This window comes from Orbicella franksi, chromosome 15 (genome assembly GCF_964199315.1).
Source record: "Orbicella franksi chromosome 15, jaOrbFran1.1, whole genome shotgun sequence".
Taxonomy (NCBI): Eukaryota; Metazoa; Cnidaria; class Anthozoa; order Scleractinia; family Merulinidae; genus Orbicella; species Orbicella franksi.
The window spans coordinates 18,592,847-18,617,846 of record NC_138159.1 but is presented as its reverse complement, the minus strand read 5'-3'; the positions used below and the strand labels follow the sequence as shown (position 1 = coordinate 18,617,846).

Sequence of the window (25,000 nt, the reverse complement as noted above, 5' to 3'; positions counted from 1 at the left end):
CACAGAGAAATTCACAAACTAAAAACTGATAACTTACATCTCCCTCGCTGTGACCTTCATCTAATAAGGTTTGCGCTTGCGCAGTAAGACTGGCAATCCTTTCCCCTGACATTACCAAGTCACGTGTGAAATCCTCAAACTTCTTCAGTAGAGTTTCCACGTGCTCGAGATCACGACCGTAGTCGTCGGAAGTGGCAATCGATTCCTTTTCGGCAATCCACGACTCGACTTCGTCGGCTTCTCGGAAAAAGTTAAACAATTTGTTGGAATCGAGCAACCGCTGACGGCGATGAGAGGATTTCTCGCTTAGGTCGCCGAACCGAGTTTCCATCTCCGACTGACAAACAAATAAAGAAAGTACACAGTCAAAACTGGTATCTTAGCTGTTAGTCAATCATTATGCGAGTGACTGAGAGCGAAAAGATTACTATGAGGTCACTCTGCCAAGTTGATGACTGAGTGCGAATGCAAATCGGAATGTTCGTTGTTTAGTGTTTTTTTTAGATGGAGCTCTTTAAAGTGGGCATGTCCAACTTGGTGACAAATGCCTTTGCGCTAGAGTTAATTCAAATAATCTCACCCTTGGTGCATCACCCGGTGTCAACCAAACTAGATCAAAAACTAAAGCGTGAAGATTATAACTCAGTTATACGATATCAATAAAGGATGCTTAATTGACGAATCGAATGATACTTTTAAGCAACTATGCGACCTGTGTATCTATCAAGATTTCGACTTTGCCCGAAATGTCAGGTAATCCATTGTGTTATTGGTTTGAAGGCTTCATGACCTAAACTAATATATTGGAGATGATATATCATGCAGATAGATGTCAGTCTTTTTTTTATCATGATGTTAGTATCTAATCATGCAAGACATAAAATAACTTGCGTATCATTACTTGTCGTCGCAGAATCTTCTCCTTGTCGAAATTTCCAGCCGTTACCAGCGAATGGCATGTATTCTTGAGATCGCTGACCTTTGCCCTGTAACTGTCTAACTCTAATTCAAGAGTCTCGTGTTTACGCAACAGAGACTGGGCGCTAGTCTCGTCGCGGCCGTAGTCATCGCTAGAGACCCGAGGAAGCTTCTCTCGAATCCAGGTCTCCACCTCAGTAACCTCTGTGTAGAACTGGGGAATAAAGTCAACACCAACATTAACAAAGCGCAAAAGATAACGTTTACATCGCAGCCTCATAAAATTATTTGCAAGACATTTTCCATGTTGATTTCAAGTTTAAGAACGAAATGTTCGCAGTTCGTAAATGTTGAGATAACATTAAATCTGGGATTCGGAAGTAAAAGAAACGATATTTAAAATGAGAAGTTATCCCTTGAGAGATTTGAGTGCATACAACATTCTTCCCCAGACAGTTTTTTTTTGGTTACTTGTAGTTGTTTCTATTGTTTTACTTGTACCTTTTGTAATTTTGCTGTGAATTGTCATTACTTTATTTTTTATTTCTTTCCTTTTTAATCTAAACTCTAAAGAAAATTAAAGAAAAGCTAAAGAAAATTAAAGTTCAACAGGACAGTATGATAAGAGCTCGCAAGCGCATGCTCTCTCCAGGTCCTGCACAGTTTTCTTTCTAACCTGCTGCGCCTTCTGGGATTCCTGTAAGTTTTGCTGACGCGTTGCTGATAAACTCGTTAGCTCAGCCCATTTCTCCTGCAAGTCAGCACATCGAGCCTCGATTTCGTCGGCGGCATAATGCTCACGCTCAATTAACTGGTCAGCGGTCGACATGACGGTGTTAATCAGCTGCTCATGCGCTGTGATTTCTGCGTCCACTGCTTCTTGTTTCTTGATGAGATTTTGAACTCCTACAGGTAAAAAAGGTTTAAAAACAAGTTACGAACTCAACGTTTGAGTGTTCGCGAAAATCTATATTTCATTTTGTCTCGTACCGAGGAGGGTGCGCCCAAGATCGTCAGACTTGACCAGCGGCTCCTTGTCTCGTATCCAAGCCAGCTCTTCCTCCACATTGGCGAGGTACCGCTGAAGTGCAAGCGAGTCTTGCAGTTTGTTTCTTCGTGCTTCAGCCGGCTCAGAAAGGCGCGTAAATCTGAAGCGAAACAAAACACTAAATGTGAAGATAATTCTCTAGTGTCTCTATTTCAGAAATATGCTGGAAGTCTTGGTATCCCGTATCTTGAAAAATGGTATCCTAACTTTTTCAATTTGCCGTTCGTAATCCCTCTCTGTCAATCCCCAGTTTAACCACACTTGTTCCTCTTCGGTGTTTTTACAACTTAAACTTCTTTGATTAAGTGCAAATTTAAAACGTGACAAAGCAAAACCTGGGGAGCTGTTTCACTTGTTTGGATAGAATTTTGATGCGCGTTACATTCACAGAAATAACCGAAAAAATTTCTTCAATGATCAGTACCAATTGCTCAAGACAAGACAGAGACGGACTCGAGTCAACTTCTCTAGAACTGACTGGTCCAGAAAAGGTCAGTGGAATTAAAAAGAGATACGGTAAACCGATATTTGACTATATTCCCGTAAACCGCATACTTATGTCTTTCGTGTTTAAGAAATGGACGCTCCATTCATCACCTTTCAGCAACGGCCTTCGCCCTGTCTTCAATTTCATCCTTCTGGAAATGATCAGCCTCTACGAACTCAGCCGCTTGAATCAAGATCTCGTTCACTCTCTCCTCGTGCGACGTTATGTCCGCCTCAAGCAGCTGATGCCGTTTGATCAGATTATTTGCGCTCTTTACATCCCGTCCGAAATCTTTGGACGCAAGAGTGTTTCCCACTTCCGTAATCCATGTTTCCAGGTCTCCAACATTCTTCTCAAACGTTTGTCTTTGAATGGCTTCCTTAAGCCGCTGACCTTTATTGCTCGACATATCACCCAGAAGTCTCCACAGGTCGTTGACATCTTTAAGTCTCGTTTCCACGGTTTCACGTGATCGGGGCGCGGACTCGAGCAGCGTCTGTCCGGCACGGAGAACATTGTCAAGCTGTCCCTTGTTCGCAGTTAGCTCGGCTTCGAATGTTTGATGTTTTTGCTGTTTCTGTAGCAGATTGGATGTCTCTCTGTACGAGGCTTCGGAAGCTGTTTGGAGTTTCTCGTTCATCCACGATTCAATCTGTGACGTGCAAAAAAAATTGAACTTAGATGCGGGACGTCTGTTCAAATGCAGATGAAATTAACCTCTTTTTATTGAATTTCTCCTGGAATTACAGAGCTCGAAAAAAAATTGAATTCGAACTTGCCCCTCAGACAAGTAACTCTCAAATTTCGCTTGCCCGAGGCAAGTGTTTTCTTGTTTTTTTTTTTAATGACTTGATTGACAAATGACTTTTCTGGGCCTCTGTCGGACAAGTGGACATGAAAAGTAACTTGCTCCACAGGAAAATCTACTTGCCCCAGACGACTGGAGGGCACTTTTCGTGAGCCCTGGGCTACCTTCGAAATAAGACCTGCGCCACACAAATTGGATGCAGAAAAGTGACCACTCAATGCCTTTACCTCTTCAGCGTCCCTGAGAAACTGGAACAATTTCCTGGACTCGCCCAAGTCCCCAATCTTTGCAGTGGCCAACTTCTTTAGTCGTTTCCAGTTCTCCAAGACCTCCTCACACCTATTCCTGATCAAACTGGAGTCTATGTGTTCCTGCAGTATCAGCTGATCAGCGGTCTGCTGCAAAGCTTTGATTTTCTCCTCGTAAGCTGTGAGCGATTTTTCGAAATTGAGCTGATTTTTAAGAAGCGACTCTACCGTGTCCAGGCTATCACTGGATTCCTCTGCTTGCAGGAACGCTTGCTTTGTTGCTATCCACGCGTCGGCTTGATCCGCGTCTCGCAGAAACAGCTGAAAGAAAACACAGGAGAGTTGGAGGATTTAAAACAGTGAAGTCACACGTGGGGTCTCAAATAAATACTTGCAACTGAAAAGAAGACTTAAGACGCAATTCCACAGTCAGAAGTACATTCGAAAGAAGTTTTATAAGACAGAAACAACGGATATACGATAGAGTTACTATTAATGTGCAATACATATAGAGTGCAGAAGCAAAACGGCATAATACATAGCCTGGGAACGCAGACGTACTTTGATAGCCGGAAATACGTCTGCGTTCGCAGGCTACATAATACAGATCACTTGAAGTAATAATTATATAGATAGAAAATAGTGATTATTTCTTCAACATCAAGGAACCATGTAGCCTCTTCCAGACTCTCGGTCAGTGGGGACGATCGAAAAAGCGGCCAGGCGACGAGCGGGATCAGCGACAAGCGGGATCAGCGACGAGCGGGATCAGCGACGAGCGGGATCAGCGACGAGCGGGATCAGCGACGAGCGGGGCAGTCGCCTTCCCGCTTTTTCGACCGTCTCCACTGACCGAGAGCCTGGAACAGGCTAGAAACTATGTTGCCGCTGAGGGAACATGTCGAAAAGTTTAACTTAAATAACTAAAGGTCTGTAGCAGGCGGTAACAATCCGTCTCGGTTTTTCCATATTCTAACCACCTTTGTTCGTGTTTTTATTATCTGTTTGCTGCTTGTCTTCCTTTGTTTCCTTTGAGTCTCTTTCGCAGCTATTACTTGAAACGTGCCGCAACATTCCACGTCAATTGAACTGTTAGGTGACGAGTAGCCTGAAATGTCAGTAATCATCTCCCGCCCTTAACCTCTCTCGCCCGGGCCTTACGCTGAGAGCGAGAGATGACAAGCGATGACCCAAGCAGCGTAGAAGACTAGACATTTTCAATTGTGACTCACCTGCAGCTCATAAGACTGCGATAACTCAATCTGTTTTTCTTCCCAAGACTCCATCAGCTCGTCCCTGACTAGATTCATTTCCTCACAGTTCTCCTGAATCTCTTTTGCGGCGAAGTGACCCTGATCCACTAAACTGAGACCAAACGCATGCGCACTGTTGAACGACTCCATGCGGGCCTCGATCACACCCTAAGAAACGAAAAAGAGAATCATTGGGACTTGTGAGTAACAAAGAGAAATCCGATTTTTTGTCTCAAATAATCTGCAAAAAGTTCATTTTTGAAATAATTACAATCTGAAAGCTTAAGATATCTTTCCAATGATATTGCAGAAGAAACGTTCAATTGAAGTGTATGGCTGTGCTTGAAATACATACAATGATGTATTCTTAAACAGTAGTCCAAGCCTTCAGAATTTACAAATATATGTATGGGAAAATTAAACAGGATTTCGAGACTTCTAACTTATCTTCAGCTCTTGCTAGATGTCTAGAATTTAGGGACAGTAGCCACTTCAAAACTCGCATGTAAAGGAAATTACTTGACCCAGAATTCGTTTCTTTCCATGTCCAAACGATGTAATTCGCGCAAAGCATGCTTGATGTTTTATGACAGATTTACTAAGGCAAAGTTCACACTACGCCGGAGAGATTTAAAAACGCGGCTTTATTTCTACGGCTAGGCGTACCGTCCACACTAATCCGTCACGAAAACGGAGCTTTTAAAAAACGCTCTTCAAACCGAAGGAATTTATGATGTTTCGTGACGATGGAAAACAATTTGAGAACGGGGCTTTTTGAAAAGGATTACGTTATGATAATTGTGTAATATTCCTGACAACATTTTCCTCAAACACAAATCCAAAATGAGCAGTGATTGTTGCGTTTTTAAATTTCTCCGGCGTAGTGTGGCCGGACAAAATTTGAAGCGTTTTCAGAGTGAAACCTTCGTTTTCAAATTCCTCCGGCGTAGTGTGAATGGGGCCTGAATAAACATCCATGCCAGAAAAACAACAACAGCATCAGCTCAAGTCTTATATGATACCTTTCTCTCCGTATGCAGCTCAAGCAATGCCTCGGCTTCTCTGACGTTCTTAGCAGGTTCCCCGGATGAAATTCTCATGGCTAGATCTGTCATCCACGCCATCAAATCACGGAAATCCATCAGAAAGATTTGAAGGAGTCGGTTGGCTTCAAGTTTTCCCTTCCTAGTTAATAAATACAAAGGTTTTATCAGAACCAGAGCTTTACTTTTCATCACGACAGCAACAACAACAACAACAACAGTAACAGTAACAGTAACAGTAACAGTAACAGTAACAGTAACAGTAACAGCAGCAGTAACAGTAACAGTAACAGTACCAGTACCAGTACCAGTACCAGTACCAGTACCAGTACCAGTACCAGTACCAGTACCAGTAACAGTAACAGTAACAGTAACAGTAACAGTAACAGTAACAGTAACAGTAACAGTAACAGTAACAGTAACAGTAACAGTAACAGTAACAGTAACAGTAACAGTAACAAAACCTAAAATCAGAAACACACTTTTACCTTTCATCAAACAAGTCATTTAGCCTTTCCCAGTTTTCTATAATTTCTGATTGTTTGGCCTGGATGGCGCGTACCATGTGAGCCTGGGACCTAGCTAATCGCCGAGCCTCGCTTTCGAGCGCTTCCATTTGGCTTTCGATAACGGTCAAGTCTCGTTCCAGGTCATCGTGCTTCCTCAGGAGTGCTTCGACACCAGGCAGATCACGTCCAAAGTCGTCACTTGAAAGTATCACCGCCTGAAAAACGAGGGAGCTGTAGTTAATTTATTTTGGCCGCGTACAAAATTACCTTTAAATTGAAAGAAACCTGAAAATAATAGTTTGCTAAGATAGACAAACACTAAAGAGATAATAATAAACCATAAAGAAACAAGGATGGTTAAGGATGGAGAAGATTAACACGGATTACAACTGACGAACTTGAAAAATTTAGGCTAAACTTTTTAAGATGCGCAAATCGTGACGTAACTCCTTTAACTTCAGCAGCCAAAGAGATCCACTATGTTTACGAAACTTTCCACCTAACCTCGCAATTTTCCTAAATTTCTGTTTCCAATTTTTTTTTTTGATCACTTCGTAATGGACGGGATACCTTTTCACTGATCAAATCAGAAACGTCTTTACAATCCTGGTCAAAAGCGTGCATCTCGCACGCCTCAGCTAACTGCTGTCGCCTCTCACTAGCTCGGTCCTGCAGCCGATTCCAGCGCTCGTTCAGCGCCTGCTGGCGATTGGTGATATCCGCTGATCCAGCGTGACCCTGCGACACGAGTTTCTCTGCCAGTTTGTTGATGGTCTCTACTCTGGCAGCCTCTACTGCAAGGTCTTGATCAAACTCTTTCATTTTCTTCTGCAAGCGCTGACAATGCTCAAAGTCTCGTCCAGTGTCTTCCGAAGAGACCACGGCCTCCTACAAAACGAAAAAAACAAACATCAAACAACGATACGATAGCAGGGTAAGGATGTCCCAAAACATATTCATCCACAGACTTCATACAGGATATTAGGGAGTTTAAGTAACCACGATGGACACGCTGAGGACAACGTCGACTTAAGATGAATTTATATTTGACCTACGAATCTCCCGATACTCCAAAGTCATTTTTATTTGTTTATCACTGTCAAAACTATCACGATACTGAATCTGGAACACAGCCATAAATTTGAAATAGCAACATAAAAAACACTAGCCGCCGTCGTTCACGTTCTCCAGACAACGTAGAATTTGATCATTTCACGTTGTTGTTTTGCAGAGGACGGTAAAGAATTATAACGCACGTAAAAAGCCATTGTTCCTCTCATCAAACTTTTTGCTTACCCGACGTTGCCGTTGCCGTTGTCATCTTGGTTTTCTTAAACTCCCTCGTTATCATTCTGGTACCTTCCTGTATATGTACGTACCTTTTCGCTGATACACGAATCTGCTATATCCACCTCTTGGTTAAACTTTTGATGGTCTCTAGCCTCTTCTAATCTCTTGCCCTTATTAGCAGATGCCTCCAGAAGTTCTTCCCAGTGAAGATATAGAGCCTCGATACGGCGTTCCACTTCATCAGCCGCAAAATGCCCAGATGTAATAAGCTCTTCACCAGTCTCCCGCGCGGCATCTATAGCTTGCTCGTGGGCAGTGAGCTCGGCTTCAAACGCTTTGTTTTTCTGAAGCTTGCTCTCCAAGTTCGCTGGGTCCTTGTAGCTATCATCGCTTGCAGTTTGGAGCTTTTCTGTAATCCAAGATTCCGACTGGGAACAGGAAAGAATATGCCAGGAAATTATGCGGGAAAAAGTCAGTTTGATAAGATTGCAGAGCGTAATAAAGTTATTCCGACTTTTGATAATTTTTTCTGTATTGAATAACTTAGTGCGTCAAAGTTCTATTAATACCCCGGTTACTTTGGAAGAACTTTCTCAGAAAAGTGGGGGAGGTGGGTCTCATTAGTAAGGAGACCTTATTTAGGAGAGGAACTTTGTTCAAAACACATCAGCTAACGTGGATAACAGTAGATGAGAGTCTGTTTAGGCATATTTCTGTCTTATATAACATCATTTCTCAAACTCATTAATAATTCATCAAGTAAAAAAAAATAATAAAAATAAAAAAAGATAAAATAATTCATCAAGTTTAAACAAAGGAAATCATGACCGTGACGGTATTTGGATTTCTGATCTTAATTAGCACAGATTTTTTTCGATTTTATTTCTCCGTTTTCTCCTTAGTTTTAGTTTCGATTGAGAAGGTATATCAAGACAGTCAAGACAGTGTTTGACCACATTTCCAAACACCTCGAAGTTCGTCAAAAATACTCCGCTGCGACTCCTATTTTCAACTCTCTTCTCGGTGTTTCGAAATGTGGTCAAACAAAGTCTTCCGTGTTTGATATAGGGGATTATAAGGATAAGGTAACGGAGCTTTCCATAGCTTTTTGTCCTTTTTTGTATCTTTTCCATTTTATTACCTCGATCACACCTTGGTAAAACTGTGCGATCTTCTTGGATTCCTCCAGTTTGTGTCTTCTCTTTTGTAACTCCTCATTCAGCTTGTTTCTTCGCTCGCACACGGCATGAACCCTTTCCTTTATCTTCTCTGCTTCGTTATGGCCATTTGCTACCAGCGTTTTACCAAATTCGCACAGGTTCGCCACCTTCTCGTCTTGTGAGGCTATCAGCTTCTCTGTGTTCTCGTGTTTCTTGAGCAAAGAATCAACTTCGTCCACGCTATTACCGAGTTCTGCTCCGGCGAGCACAACCTGCAGACGAGAACACGCGTTACAGCCTAATGAATGTGTTACAGCGTGTGAAAAGTGAACGCGTGACATACAGGGTAGCTGGATTGACATGTGAATCTGTGAGGGGGTAAATACCCTATGTCGAAAAGAAGAAAAATCCTTTTTCCTCTACTCGCCACTAAATAATCTGTTTGACATGAACTGAAAAAGTCATTACGATGTAAATTAATCGCTACAGTTAATTAATCAATCTTACTAATTACAATTATACCGCCATATTTTTGTGGCCCGTTAGTGACCGGATTAACGGGGTACCACCGTAATTATATAGCAAATGGCAAAGGGCCCTCTGAACGCGTTACGCGTTGCAGAATTACTTTGAATTTCTGTCTCGATTTTGATTCTTCTAAATGTACAAAATCCGGCCCTATCCCCCACTCGGGGGCAAGGAACTAAGCAAATTTATAAAAAAAACTGAACAACTCGCCAATGACGTATAAATGAAGATATCAAAAAAGCTTAAAACGATCTGAACGGAACACAATACATCCAACGCAAAGGAAAACTTCACAGGGTTTTACACCGAAGTAAACCCTTCGATTATGATACTTGATTCTTGTTATGCCTAATACGGCCACTATTTCACTGCCAGCGGTAAACCCCTCAAAAACGAAAATGAAAACGTGCGATTTTACCTCTTGTGTGCTTGTTAAGGTATCAATCTGTTTGGCATCTCTCAGAAACACGTGTAAGTCGTACGCCTGGTCAAGTTCCGTTTTGTGATCTTCCCACGTCGCGTACAAACCTTCCCGTTCTGTTACGAGAAGCTCCAGCTTCTCGGTGATCTGAAAGGAAAGTACAGTCATGAGAAAGAAAAAGAAACGTTGACTAAAAAAGACAAACAAACAAAAAAGGCGCGAATAAGCAGAACAAAAGCAAAAGCTCGCAAGGTGCTCCTACAGACGACCAATCTTTAGTGATTACAGAGTACAGGGAGAAAAGTCTGAATCTTGAACAATACCTTTCCTTCAAAGAAAAAAAGAGTAAATAAATAAAATAATAAAGAAAAAATACACAAGCAAAAACCGTTAAAATATATTGCCATCCGTTCATATGCGCTTCTGTAAATCAACTCAATGTTGCAGCTTATTTCACAGTCCAATAAAACATCCAAATTCCGAGACGATACTACGAAAGCCATTTTAAACAGCGACGTACAATAGCCAGAAGAACTCTAGGGACATATAGAGATAAGAGAACACTGAACTATGCACCAAATGCTTGTATAATATTTCATCTTCTAAACAAAACTTATCTTCCCAACGCTGCCATGGAGTTGGTCCATAACAATGGTAGAAAAGGGACCGATTAAAGAAATGAACGGCACGCAATGTATGCAGAAGTGATCCATGGATCCATGCAATAAAATAAAAATTATTTTAAGGCACCAAAACTTTCTTGACTTCTAATTACCGGCCAGTTAGCCATATTTGCTGCATTGAAGACCCATTCACCACTTTTAACTCACAGTTCGTCTGTATTATACAGCTTCGATTAAAACGAACTTTGCCAAGCATCCGAGAAAACAAAACAATGATGGCGGAACGAAAAATCACCCTAGTTCCCAGTGCTCTTTGGCTCGAAGGGATAAATCGCGCTGGACAATCGGGCAACAGCATAAACAGCGATGACGAATGACGTCATTGCTTAAAAAAAAAGAAAAGAAACCCACTGACCTCATCAGCTGCAAAGTGTCCGCTGTCAATCATTCTCTCTCCAGTCTCCATGACCTTGTTAAATCCTTCTTCGCGCGCGTCCATCTCTGAGCGATACTCATCAATCCGTCCCAGCAGCACCTCGGCGTCTCCTACATCATGCACAGGCTCACCAGACGAGATGGTGCGGCTCATGTCGATACACCATGACACCAGGTCCCGGATCTAATGACGTCACAAATAGTACAAATTATGAGGGTAAATGGATAATGGTCAATGACCATTCCCCATTTTGTCTTCCCACGGAGGGATAGTTAGAAATCATTGCACGAAGTTCAAAAAGTAAATTAGACAATGCCTCATGATTCGACCAGATAGCTTATTTTCACAGCTTTTGATACGAAGTGGAAAGTGCACAATGCCCTTGTTATCAGGTCACAATTCGTATCCCATTTCTTTTGGTGCGTAATACAGTCTGTAAACATTCTAAAAGGGTTACTGTTATTAAAGGAGCTCAGTCACGGTATTTTGAGTTATTTTGGCCACATTCAAAATTACCTTTAAATGGTAGGAAACCTGAAAATAACAGTTTAATAAGATAGAAAAACACCAAAGAAATAATGATAAACCATAAAGGAACAAGGATGGCTAAGGATGGAGAAGATTAACACGGATTACAAATGAAATGGAGGCTAAACTTTTCAATATGTGCAAACCGTGACTGAGCTCCTTTAACCATCCAACGATGGAGAAGATTGACACGGATTACAAACGACGAATTTGAAAAATTGAGGCTAAACTTTTCAAGATGCGCAAACCGTGACGTAGCTCCTTTAAGCCCTGGCTAAACGGACTCGCAAGTAGTTGCAAGTTGAACTTGCGTAGAGACTTGCGTTGGGTGGCCAAACGGACTCGCAAGTTCCTCACGAGTACACGCAAGTCGCACAAAAACCCCATTACAAGGCTACGGGTTTTCATGCGTCGCCAAAATGAATGAACGAATGGAGGTCTCCAACCTTGACTTGGGTTGGGTGGCCACACAACAAAAAACTTGCATCGCCTTGCGTGCAAATTTGATCTCGACCAAAGTGAGCGCAAGTTGTTGCAAGACCTGTTCAGACCTGGCCAAACGGAGTCGCAAGTACACCCAAGTTTTCAACTTGCCTCTACTTGCTAGTCCGTTTGGCCAGGGTTTCACGCAGCTACTTGCATTTACAAGGAAGAGAGAGGGAAAAACAGCGAACCACGCACAATGTTCTAACCTCGTTGTTGAGTTTGTGGAACTCACTGGCATCATTTAACTTGCATTTCTTCCTGGATGTCTTTCTTTTGAGTTCTTCCCACAAACCCAAAACAAACTCTTCATGCTTGTTGATGGTTTCAGCAGTGTGACCTGACAAAAGATACGAGGACCCTTATTGTTTTTTGATCTCATAGCATCGTCGCTCTTGTTCTTATCCAAAGACTTGTTCAGAAAATCAACGAAAATTAACATCAGATGGTATAATTAGGCCCATATCTACAAGACGTGGCACAAAATACGCCATTTTAAAAAAGAACTAGTATAGTACTACCTTGATAAGCGGCTTGTAATTTTGCTGACTCGGCATTCAGAGTCTCAACTTGTTGTTGAACCACAAGCAACTCCCTCTCGTGTCCCTCGTGTTTGCGCTGGAGGCCCTGGACACTAGCCATGTCTCGACCCAGGTCCTCCATGGAGAGAGACGCGTCCTTTTCCTGGAGGCGAGTGATAAGCTCGTTCAAATCCCTGTTGAACCCGTGTATCTCAGCTGCGCTGGCAAGCCGCTTGGTGCGAATCTTGATTTGATCCTGCAGCTGAGCCCAGGTTGATCTAGAAAAAATAACAAATGCATAGAAGTAAGGTTAAGACTGCATACAAGCCAAGTTGCCCATCAGGTCGGAGCTTATCCTGGTTTCAGTAGCATGAAGCGACCAGGAGTATATCTACTCCTCCTTGGATGGGATGCTAATCCATCGCAGGGTTACCACCCCAGCATTAAATTCGCCGGTACCCATTTATGCACCTGGGTGCAGAGAAACACTATGAAGGTTAAGTGCCTCGCCCAAGAACACAACACAGTGCCCCAGGCCAGGGCTCGAACCCGGACGACTCGATTCGGAGGCGAGCGTACTGACCATTTGAGGTTTTAGCCACACTTAATTAACAAGTAGTTAGGTATTGTCTTTACATATTATAAAACAAACTATAAGGGACACACACCTCAGAATATCTTGCTGTTCTTTGATGATAACAGTGTCTGTGTGCCCCTCAGCTACAAGACGTTTGGCAAAGTTGTCCACCTCGCTGAAACGGTCAGCTTTCGCCATGACGCTGCGCTTAAAATCCTCGAATTTGCCTTGAATAGTCTGCAACCAAAACAGTTAATCAAAAAGAGAGGAAACAAGCAAACCAACTCTTAACTATTGAAGCCCTTAAGCTTAGTTCCTAGTCAATCTTGATCCAGTTGCGAAAATAGCACCAGATAGAAACTTTACAGTGACGCTCAATTTGCGTTTGGTTGAATATACAAAACACGCCAAATTCTTTGATAAATCGCCTTGAATTTAAGACCAGAACCATGACACACTACACACCTCCAGATGCTCAAAATCTTTCCCATAATCCTCTGCAGCCGCCACGTGTAGCTGTTCCGTAATCCACTCAGCGGTTTCATTCACTTCACGCAGATACTGATGGAGTTTTTTAGATTCTTCCAGTCTGTGAAGCCGCGTGTTGGTCAGTGTCTGCAGCCCTGAGAACTGCTCTTCAATGTCACGCTGAAAAGATGGACACGAAAAGTTAGCCCTCAATAAATTTACAGTAGTTAAAAAAGGTCTGTCAAATAGGGATTTTAACATCTTTGACACAATTAGATATTGCCATTATTTTGGAGGGTTCTTTAACAATTATTCCACGAGCGCGCGTTGGATATGAGATAGTAGACAGCCAACGAGGCGCGTAGTGACGAGTTGGCTATAACCATCTTATATCCAACAAGCGCGAGTGGAATAATTGTTTTATTAAAAACGCCCTAAAGTATAGAAAACTAAAATAAAATAGAAATAAAAACGCCCTAAAAAATTGCGCGTGCGCTTACCATATTTACAGAGCATGGTATAATGACTCATAACCCATGATGGCTAAGCCAATGAAAACTCTTAAATTGCATTATGCAATGATCCAGTTTTTAATAACGCCACTTATTCAATGATGCCTACTGATATGTCTTTCAGAAACTAAGCGAAAAAGGGTGACTGCGTCGCTATAAACAAATACTTGCAGTGGCATCCTGGAACATTTTACCTGTCTCGAGACAATCTTTGATGCAGCAAAATGGTCACTTTGCACCAGTTTCCTCGCCTGCTCTGCCAGGCCCTGAATGATCGGACTGTAGGTATCAACAGCTGACTGCAAAGCAGTATGTCTGGTCAGCAGCTTTTCAGCAGACAACTCGTCTTTTCCGTAATCCTGATTGGCTGCGAGCCCAGCCTTGTCAGTCATCCAAGAGTCCGCTTCATTGGCTTCTGTAAAGTACTGAAAAGACAACACACAAAAAAAATCTGAGCACGTTACACAAGGGCAAGAACGGGCACATAGCTCAATATCGTGTTCAATTTCAGTTAGCACGAAGGGCGCTTTCCATTCAACAAAAATCACCGGTTCAAATTTTCGGAATTTTCGCTGGTCGAATGGAACGCGTCCGACCGCTTCCCAGAATTCAAGGTCACGTGCTCTGCAACACAGGGCATGCTGAGTGAAACTTTGTTGTGTTTGAAAATGGCGGACTTTTTGAACATTTTCGCGGCTTCAGAGCAGGGTGACTATGAAACAATAAGTTATACCATTCTCGATAGCATCGACGACGTAATACTTCTGGCTACAGTTGTCTGCTTTATGCGGAGGGAATTAACTCGTGTAAATGGATACTTCGAAGTAACTATTCCCGCGTATTTGTCGGGGGAGTTCGAAAACCATTTCCGGATGACTAGGAAAACGTGTCAGTTATTGACACAAGAAATAATGCACCCTGGGTGGATTCCAACTGGCAATCCATTTGGGCGGCCCGCAATTTTGCCAGAAAAACAAATACTGCCGTTCCTTTGGAGTGTGGCAAACAGGGAACCGTATCGTACGATCGCCGACCGTTTTGGGGTGACTATGAGCAGTGCCTACAGAGCAACTCGTCGAGTGACGGAAGGGGTTATTGACCTCTCTGGCGAATGGAACACAAAATTTTCGATAATTCCGGAAATTCCATCAAAGAGGGTACACTGAAAACGTATTCCTAAATTTTCGAAAACTTTTCCCGGAAGTTTTACCGCTCCGTTCAATTTCGGAATTTTTGGTCGAATGGAAAGCGCCCCAAGAAATCGAGACCCAGAAGGTAAGCCAGCTCAATCTACGCATGTTCAGAAACCGTTACTGAACTTGGACGCATGGGCACAATTAAACCGAAACCAGGATTTTCTGGTTCCGGTTTTTGATTTTGTCTATAGCGTCGCGTGTTCGGTCACCACAAACCGAAAATGTGCGGACACTGGAAACTAGATAGCACATAGATTGGCTAACGTTCTTTTGTCTTTACTGTTTTTATGAACCTTGTGCATGAAGTTACCCCAGAGTCGCTGGTGAATATTCGATTTTAGCGGTATTATCACTTATTCGATTATTTTTCTCACAATAGCACTGACCTTCTGGGACTCCAGAGAATCGCCCAGTCTTTGTTTTCGTTCAGCGGATGCCCCCATGAGTAGTGCCCAGCTCTCGTTCAATTCCTCGCATCGTTCTTCTATTTCATCAGAAGCATAATGATTGCTGTCAATCAAATCCTGACCGGAAGCGAGCACTGTGTCGATTCTAAACTGGTGATTGGCCAATTCATTCTCCAAGGCCTGAAACAAAGTGTTTATTTTGAAGTAAAACAAAAAACAATTCCAACAGCCGGGAGACAAATGTCATTCTTCTACGTGACACAAGAATTAATAATTCTTAAATAAACAACTTGGAACTGAGCTCATTTTAAAATTTGTTTGAAAACAAGTTTTACCAGATGTCTTTTCTGAAGTCGTTGTACGCCAATCAGACTTGTGCCCAGGTCCTCCGAGGTTGCCAGAGTCATGTGTTCTCGTATCCAGGCCATCTCCATTTCAATGTCATAAAAGAACTGGTGAAGACCGAGTGAGTCTTCAAGCTGCGACTGACGGTTTGAGGAGAGTTCTTTTAGATCATCAAACCTGAAAACAAAGAATGGCCCATGATTGAGTGGATAACAATGCCATAAGGGACAATCAAAGGTAAAGAAAACATCAATTACAGTTACGTAAACGGAATTCAAAACATTCAGTCCTCAAGCTAGTACCTCTGCAACATGTTTTCTGTCCCCTGCTCAATCCTGACAGCATCAAAATGGCCACCCTCAATCAAACCCTGCGCTTGGTCGCAAAGGGTCTGGATCTGAGCATCGTGAACCTCGATATCAGTCTCCACTCCTTGATGTTTCTTGAGAAGGAACTTGACACTAGACAAGTCATGGCCGAGGTCTTCGAGAGACATCAGTGTTTCAACTTCATTCATCCAAACCTAGAGATAGAAATATCCTTTAAAACACCCTTTGAATACAACCATTAAAATTGTTTTGTTTTTCTTCTTGATAGAGCGTTTTCAATAGACACTGGAAAGAAATTAATCTACTTGTTGTTTGATCACGTGACCTCAGTACAGTACACTCTGACCAATCAGAGAAAACATTCTGGTTTTCAACCAATCAGGAGCTAGCTCGAAGCCAATCAGGAACTACTTCGGCGAGTTTTTCCGCGCTTGGCAGCGTTTAATCTCGAACCCAGATCTCCTACGGCCAAGCATCAAGCAGAGTGAGATCTAGATACTAGAATAGGCAGCGATAACAGAGGCGCAAAATGTTAGTTACAAGAAAGCCAAAACTAGTGATTTGATTTTGAAGTACAGCCGAACGGAATTAAGGATGAGCAAAGATGACAAGATGAAAATGCATGACAATGTGAAAAATATGAGAGGTTTGCCTGGATTCCTACGAACTTTTGGAATAATGTGGTGCTAAGAGATCCTTTACAAAGTGTTGATTCCGTTGATCGGGGAACATATGCCATGGAATTTTTAAAACACATTCGTTGATCCAAAGTGGAGAAAATAAGGGGTTTTGATATCAGTGGATGGACAGGGGATATAGATACAACAAATCATTTGACAGAACAATAATGAACTAGAATTGGGGCAATATTGAAGCCATACTTTTGGCCAACGCACCTTCACGTCTTCCATGGCTCGGTTGAACTGCTGTTGTTGATGAGCTTGCTGTAGTCTGAAACCCTTATCAGCGGACTTGCTGACTAGTTCATTCCAGCCTTCATTTAATCTTCTCAAAAAGTCCTTGATTTCGTCGGCACCATAATGACCTTCACGAATCAGTTTCTTTCCGCACTAAAAGGAATTCAAAATTCCTAATTATTAATAATTATAATTGGATTATTTTAAAACAAAAGTGCAGGAAGAGTGTAGAAGGGAAAGGAATGTTTACAACCAATTTTCCAAAAAAGAAGGCAGATTTGCTGATGACCGCAAGGCGAATATGAGTGTTAAACTGACGAAGACAGCTACAGCGAGCCTGAAACAAACACCGTTGCTACATCATGCCTACATATTTCCACATATTTCAATTTAGACTTTTGCAATCCGTTTCAATCTCAACCATTCTTTTACCTCGCTTTACCTTAATAAACCATTCAAAGGTAATTGACTTAGCCCCGGTCCACACTAAGCCGGATAAATTTAAAAACGCAACAATCACCGGTCATTTTGGATTTGTCTTTGAGGAAGACTCGGGCAGGGAAATCACGTGATTATCGTGACGTCATCGTTTTCGAAAAGCTTCGTTTTAAAAATGTTTTCCGTTCACACTAAAACACAAAGGCGAAGAGTGTTTTCGAAAAGCTCCGTTTCCGTGACGGATTAGTGTAAATAAAGCTTGGTTTTGAAATTTCTCCGGCGTAGTGTGGATGGTGCCTTACGATCGTGGATAACTCCTTCAATAATTGAAACTACGCTCATGGTGTTTGTCTACAGCTACGCATGGAATTTTCAAGCAACAACATATCCTCAAGGGCTTACCGCATTGATGCTATCAAAGCCGTCTTTGTTTGCTGCGATTTCAGCTTCGAATGCTTGATGTCTCTGAAGTTTTCTCTGGATGTTGATTAAATCTCTGAAAGACTCGTCGGTAGCAATCTGAAGCTTTTCTTGGATCCACGCTTCAAACTGACAGAAAAAGACACAGGATTAGATCAGAAGTCTGCGGCTGGGACCCTAGTGTGTGACCATTCAAATGAAAGCTATTGAGCAGTACTTTCATGTGGTACTGTTAATTATGCTGTACAAGGTGGTTCTAACTTTTAAGTCTGTAGATAAAACCCTAGTGTGTGACCATTCAAATGAAAGCTATTGAGCAGTACTTTCACGGGGTATGGTTCTATTATCTGTACAAGTACAAAGTGATTTTGGATCTACTCTTCTCATTTTAAGAAACAGATTTCTACTTACTGATCGCAATTAGTGAAGAGTGAGTTTTCCGCATGTAGGGGTTCGAGAATAAACTATTCTAATTCATTTTCAAGTAAATTAAACCATTGAAATTAAGAGTTACCTCTTGCGTGTCTCTCTTAAAGTTCTGAAGCAGCTGGGATTGTAATAAACCTTGCCTCCTCTTCGCAGCGAGCTGTTTAACATTCTGCCTTCTCTTAAGGACTTCATCTTTACGCTTTGCAATCCTAACAACACAAACGAGAGGTCGAGAGGTCATAGTGAAAAGAGATACTGGTTGAAAGACGCTTTAGCCGGAAATTTAGATTCTCTCTACAACTTATCTTTATTTTTCATATCCGCCGTTCATATGGAGAAGAATAATATAAATATATTAATTCAAGAGAGGATTTGATAAGCTACAAGGGCAAAGAAACTAGCAATACATGTACACTTATAAATTAATAAAATCGATAGATGATAAAACCGTTATTTTACAGAAAGCACTCCCTCGCCTCTGGCAAGCAGAGATCACGCGATTGATCAAAATCTCATTTCTCATTACAGTATCCATAGATTGTCTAACAGATAGGTAATGAGCAAAAAGAAATTCGTCAACGATAGCACATTACTTTGATGTACCACTACGCTCTCAAAACTAACAAAAAGACAAGTAAGGTAACTTTTACGGAGAATCAATATTTTGATCTGTGTAGCATTGGTGTCGTACCATTGTCTATCTCGGTGACCAGCCTTCACCAGACTGTTGGCCATGTCAGATAACGAGTGAAGTTTCTCATCTTGAGCTGTTAAAGTTTTCTCGAAGTTTTCTTGTTGTTTTAGCAGCATAACAACATCATCCACAGACGTCTGAGGAAATAGAAAATGAATAAGTAAATCGTTCTCTTTTTTCTGAAAATAAGTCTCAGGTACAGGTTTGTTCGAAACGCTTTTCTTGAGATTACTTTCTGGAGGACTAATAGTCCATTAAACAGTTGTCTGCTCAGTGACCTGGCCTTTGAATGGCAGCGAGGCTGGAGGTGAACTTGTTTTGAGCTTTGAGAGTAAAATGACTGGGCCAAGAATACAACACAATGTCCCTGGCTAGGGCTCGAACCCGGACCGATTGATCCGACGCTGAGCGCACTAACCAGGAGGCCACCGCGCCTCCCCTAAGAGTGCGAGGTAGAGGATCGTAAACTCGACATTCGCGGCGAGACTCCCTACAACCGCGAAGGACTTTGAAAAAGTCTAAAATCGCGACGTCTTTAAATAGAAAGGATCAGATTCAATACGGTTTAAATGATGAACAAAGTAAGTCGGTAAGTACCCCGAGATCATCATTAGAGAGAAATGCCTCGTGGGAAGCTGACAAGGAATCCACGTACTCCGCATCACGGATGAACGCCTGCAAAGCAACAAAGAACGACATTAGACGCCATGCTACCAAGCTCACAAGATAATGGTTCAGATTGATGTTCCGATGCTTCACTTCGCTTCATTTTTTGCCAGGATCCCCCTGGATACAATTGTCGGAAGTACATATCAATTGAATTTACGTGCGGCAGTGTAAGGTACAGTGGTTTTCAACTGAGTGTCGAAAGTAATCAGGCAATCACTTTGGTTTTGGCTTTGGTTTATTACGGCTTGAGATTGGCCGAGTAGTCTAGCTGGTACGTAATCGGTTTGGTTTTGGTTTGACGACACTCAATTAAAAACCGATCCAATGTAAGAACTAAATTTGATAAACTGGGGGTCGACAAAGCTAATTCCGCTCTTTCAATTCTGCTGTAAGCGTAATGCTTTCACTGTATTACAAATGGCATGAGCGAAATTCACATCAATGAAGAGTATATGGCGTAGGCTTGTTTTATGATTCAGCGGGCTGACCTGTAAGTCTTGGCCTTCGTGTAGTACGTCATTTCTTTCACTCCAAGTGTCCTTCAGTGCTGCCTTTTCTTGTTTTAGCGCTGTCACTCTGTCTCTGAGCTGTTTCACACGCGGGTTGGATGCTACCATCTTCTGACCGTATTCTATCAACTGGTCAAACCTGCAATACAAACAACAACCAATATGCTTACAGACAATTGCAGTTAGTAACATCGACTGGCCAGAAAAAAAGTTTTGTTTTTCTAACCATAATAAGATTGATAAGACGAAGAGAACCAAGTTGCGCTTTAAGTCAGTTGCATTTCTTTTGCAGGAAATTTAAATTTAAATATCAAAAATAGAAATATATCAAACACAAGAGACAGTGTTTCATCACATTTCCAGACACCGAGAAGCAAGTTGAAAATACGACGCGGGAAGAGGAGGTATTTTAGTGAAACTTCAGGTGTTTTCGTGCTTGACATAAATTCCCGATCGAATTAAAATTAAAGAGTAAAGGTAGAAATAAAGTCGCCGCAAAAACATTGCTTCGCTTAGAATTTTTTTTCATGAGTATGAAAACAACACCTGAAATCAGATATCATCACCTTTAATTGGTCAAACCTGTCAATTTAAAGCGATCACTTTTGTGTTATTTCTTCGTGTCTCAATTAAATCAACCCAGTCCCCTGCCCCCTCCACCTACAATGTGCCCCTGGGGATCAGTACCTGTCGTTATGCGTTTGAATGTCTTCCCACTTCTCCTCATGTTCCTGTATAAGTTGCTTGGCACTATTGACATCTTTGGGCGTGTCCCCTGTTCTTAGTGACTCGCGCATGTCTGATGCCCAAGATAACTGCAAAGCAAATACTTCATCTACATCCTAAGCGTGCAAAATATGTATTTACATTCGGCGGCGTTGAACTGTAAGTGACAGTGACAAAGAATGTAAATATTTTCCTGTTGGTATGAAATGTACGTGTCCCGCTATGGCATTAGTTTAGTCCTCTGCTATACGCACATTTAAGGTTTGACAGTTGTAATGTATTGATCTCGAACTCAGCTCTCGAACATTCAAATTTTATATTAAAATTTGTTCCCTTTGAAAGTCTGGAAATCTTGTAATCGCCTCTAGCCCCCAGAGGTTGGTGCGTCGGCATTTGATTGGGGAATATGTTCCCATTTTCCCCACCGGGTTTTTGAGTTTTCGTATCAGGTGGGTGCGTAAAATTACTGAAGACTCCTTAAGATCCCCGAGGACCTCCAGTTGACCCGACGATTTCCGAACACGACTAGACGATTTCCGAAGATGAGCAGACGATTTCCGAAGATGACCCGAAGTTCTCCGGAAATTACTTTAGCTCTTTTTCTCTGCGGGAAAATTAAAATACTTATACTTACACACACAAACTTTGAAATGCATCTCATCTCGTCCTGATGAATGACGAAACGTTTTAACATCTCTAAGACAAGCTTCTCTATTTTCTATGCACTTTAAAAATAAAGAAAAGTTTACCAAATCTCTTGAATCGGCCAGGAACCCTTGCTGACCATAAGCTTCATCCAAAACGTTCTTTCGTTTACTTGCTTTATTCTGAAAAGAGAGAAAACATAATTTATTTGCAGAATAGTTTTTCAACATTGTGTTTTAGTTGCTGTTGCAATGTTGTAGTTCGGTCAAACAAAAACAAATTGAATTATGGTTAATCAGATAAAATGACTGGGAAAGCATTGTTGCAAACCTTCAAGCCATTCCACAAACCAATGATCTCGGCTTCTTTTGCTTTAATCTGCCGAGCTTGCCGAGGATGTTGAGACACAAGGCTACAAAACAAGAGAGAAGGTAAAATTCTTAACTCCCAAGGAAGCAACGAAACAATGGCTAAAAATCTTTCTCGGCAGAGCCAAGAAAGTAATACTTGGTAGTGTCCCCGATTGGTCGGCCTTCGGGGTGACTAGAAGTTTTTTAGACACTTAAATAAAGTTCATTGATTTTTTTGATTGATTGACTTGACATCATCCTGATCAAGTCTAGCTTCGTAAATAGACTGCTTTTTTTACTCTCGGTATTGGACTGGAACTAGCTTGCAACAGAGGCTAATGCAGGGAGTCTTTTCAAATGCAAATACACTGTTTTTAATGATATTTCCCGTATGAGCCTCCATTGCAAGCTAGTTCCAGTCCAGTACCGAGAATACGAATTCGGTTTATTGTGTAAATCGTCTATGTACGCAAAAATTAGCGTGTCGAAAGTCAGTGAAACGACGTTTCTCGTAGTCAAGATGAAATCACCCCCAAAAAATGTTCAACAAAACCAATAAATACCATAAAGGAAACCAGTTAGCGTGATAACGGAGTGAAATAATTTAAACATCTTACGATTTGGCCTGGTCTTGCAGCTTCACAAGTTTTTCTTCCACAGCAGCAAGATCTCTCTCTAAACCCTAAAACAGATTTTAAACTGTGGTTAGCATCATTTCCGGATGCACTTTGTGGATCTTAATCTTGTGTGTCGATAGCACGTGTCTTAATTCAGGTTTAAGTATTCCTCAGCAGATCATGTCTCTATAGGGAATCAAAACAATTCGATGTATTTCAAAGGTTCACGTTTTTATGGATCACTGGATTGACAGCAACCGTTATGAGTGGCGAAAGTGATTACTTTGGTTTTGGTTTTATCACAGTGCGCATTGAACTGTAATTCAACAGGCTCAGTAATAATTATTGTTTTTCTGAAAATCCTCTTAGTTTGAATTTTGTCTCCAAGTATTCACTTGGCCCGTTCCAGGATAGTGCTCTGGAGTGTCACCTATAACACTTAAGAGACTGTGAGTACTGTTCCATTCATGATGTCCCAGATAGAGGTAAGAAATATAACTGAGTTCCAGACTGATGGTGACCGGCTGACACGACAGTAACTGGAGGCCTTAGCAATGCAGGAAATAACTCCCAAGAACTGTCATGTCAAAGTCCAGCCTATCAAACCGTATGCAACTTTAGGGAGGATGTGAGAAGCTAGTGTTCATCCCCACCCCCACCCCCACCCTTCGGCTGATACTCTTCCACCTGGTGTCGCCTCTGTAAAGCTCTGACGGTTTCCAAGTCTCGTCCCAGGTCTCCGTCTGATAACACGGCATCCTTCTCCTGAATCCAGGCCTTCATCTCTTCACACGAGTCAAAGAACAACTCAACCCTGGCAGACAATGGAATAATGATGTGTTAAGTGCTCACTTTTATGTAAGTATTTTGATATGATATGGAATGTCCTTGGATTGAACCTTAACAGTCGAGGAGGTAGCATTATAGGCATGCAACGCGTGCAGACAACGCATGGCTATGTAGCAGTGATGTTTGAGAACTAAGCGGGCTTATTATACAATACCGAATTGTCATTCATTGTCATTCACATGAAATCAGGGAGACATTTAACCAGCAATGAATAAACTACACAACGATGTTGTCCTGTTCTTACCCATGCTTCTCTCTCAGCTCCTCTTCTTTGGCCTTCTTCAAGCGTTGAAGATTTTCCCACCTACAAAGTGACACGAACATTACCAGTTTGAACTTCACTAGAGTTCTCTCTGCTCCACTGAGCAACACAAGTAACACTTGGACCACACGAAATCATGCACACGACCACTGTCAAAAAAATTCACGAACGTTTAGAGAGCCGAAAAAAGCATGTTACAAGGGGGAAAAATACCATGCATACACACGTCCCGAGAAAAAAATCTCCTAGTGCATGGGAGGGTTAAAAATATTCGAGCCTGCACCAACTCACCCACACACCTCCGCAAAAGTCAAATGGTCCACCCTTACCTTCGACTGTTGACGTTAGAAAATATAGCTTTTTGAGGGCGCTAAATTTTCGGTTGTTTGACGGTTGAAGGTAAAATGTTTCTTATTTCACAGTTGACATTTAACCGCATTGAGACCCTCATAGTACCAGAAGCGTGTTCCTATAAGACAAAATCTCACATGTCATTGATTTCTTTTCTTCTTTTCTTCACCGCATCTGAATGTCTATGGTCCGTGTTGACAAGCTGATCCGCTAGCGTGTTGATCTCAGTGATACGTCTGCTGTTTGCTGTTAGCTCTGTAGTCAGACCCTGTTAACACAAAATGCCAATACTTCACATTATAGTAAACCACCAAATTTTCTCCGATTCTTATTGGTTTAAATTGATCACGTGATTGGATAGTGTTCATCCGCGGAGAGACACTATCAGCCCATAGCGCCTGTCGAAGGAAAATACCCTGGTGGATAGTACTCTTCCGTGAAAATATTTCTGTAAACATGGGGGCTTATAGTAAAAACAAATAAAAGACGCAATTTGTCGGTTTTTTTTTCAAATTTTACATTTAGCTTCCACGCTTTTTATCTAAAAAAGTGAAAAAAAATTCAATAAGATTTTTGAACTAGTCCGCAGAACAACAATAAAGACAATATAGTGTTTATGTCTTGGAACTATTGGTCTGATAGTTGTCCCTTGGAAATTTGATGTTATCAGGCACAACCTAAAGATGAGAAAAAAAATTCATGCCCCAGAATATCGCCGAACACACTTTTCAGAGTGAAACTGAGTCCGTTTTCAAATTCTTTCGACGTAGTGCGGACAGCACTTCGGTAAGCAACAAGGCCTTCCCGATTAGTAAATGAATTAACTGCAAATCAGAGAGTCGAGGAATTGAGTTGTTAAAGATTATTTCTTTCTGCATTAGCCATAACGTATTAAAGCACCCTTACTTGAGCAGTTCAGAACTCTGTTAGCCTCGTACAAATAATGCTTTCTTGAGAGCTGAGTTAATCCTAAAAGTTATTGTGCA

General features: G+C 41.7%; 1 protein-coding gene across 2 annotated transcripts in view; it reads right to left on the bottom strand.

The window, feature by feature from the left end:
• The window catches only part of LOC145470271 (spectrin beta chain, non-erythrocytic 5-like), a 49,121-nt gene that overhangs the window by 7,185 nt on the left and 16,936 nt on the right, over positions 1–25,000 (bottom strand). For both annotated transcript variants that reach the window (XM_081454101.1, XM_081454102.1), the window contains 35 exons: positions 24,152–24,282; positions 23,646–23,705; positions 23,240–23,366; positions 22,553–22,617; positions 21,916–21,997; positions 21,690–21,767; positions 20,902–21,029; positions 20,194–20,353; positions 19,634–19,711; positions 19,034–19,173; positions 18,428–18,551; positions 17,896–18,042; positions 17,035–17,208; positions 16,112–16,332; positions 15,800–15,986; positions 15,444–15,644; positions 14,056–14,286; positions 13,347–13,529; positions 12,973–13,118; positions 12,305–12,582; positions 11,993–12,123; positions 10,752–10,955; positions 9,711–9,860; positions 8,746–9,036; positions 7,694–8,032; positions 6,885–7,202; positions 6,294–6,529; positions 5,785–5,947; positions 4,742–4,930; positions 3,489–3,830; positions 2,564–3,105; positions 1,909–2,066; positions 1,595–1,824; positions 902–1,132; positions 38–337 (listed from right to left, as the gene is read on the bottom strand). In XM_081454101.1, coding sequence (XP_081310227.1) covers positions 38–337; positions 902–1,132; positions 1,595–1,824; positions 1,909–2,066; positions 2,564–3,105; positions 3,489–3,830; positions 4,742–4,930; positions 5,785–5,947; positions 6,294–6,529; positions 6,885–7,202; positions 7,694–8,032; positions 8,746–9,036; positions 9,711–9,860; positions 10,752–10,955; positions 11,993–12,123; positions 12,305–12,582; positions 12,973–13,118; positions 13,347–13,529; positions 14,056–14,286; positions 15,444–15,644; positions 15,800–15,986; positions 16,112–16,332; positions 17,035–17,208; positions 17,896–18,042; positions 18,428–18,551; positions 19,034–19,173; positions 19,634–19,711; positions 20,194–20,353; positions 20,902–21,029; positions 21,690–21,767; positions 21,916–21,997; positions 22,553–22,617; positions 23,240–23,366; positions 23,646–23,705; positions 24,152–24,282 — 6,765 coding nt within the window. The remainder of the gene's footprint in view (positions 1–37; positions 338–901; positions 1,133–1,594; positions 1,825–1,908; positions 2,067–2,563; positions 3,106–3,488; positions 3,831–4,741; positions 4,931–5,784; positions 5,948–6,293; positions 6,530–6,884; positions 7,203–7,693; positions 8,033–8,745; positions 9,037–9,710; positions 9,861–10,751; positions 10,956–11,992; positions 12,124–12,304; positions 12,583–12,972; positions 13,119–13,346; positions 13,530–14,055; positions 14,287–15,443; positions 15,645–15,799; positions 15,987–16,111; positions 16,333–17,034; positions 17,209–17,895; positions 18,043–18,427; positions 18,552–19,033; positions 19,174–19,633; positions 19,712–20,193; positions 20,354–20,901; positions 21,030–21,689; positions 21,768–21,915; positions 21,998–22,552; positions 22,618–23,239; positions 23,367–23,645; positions 23,706–24,151; positions 24,283–25,000) is intronic.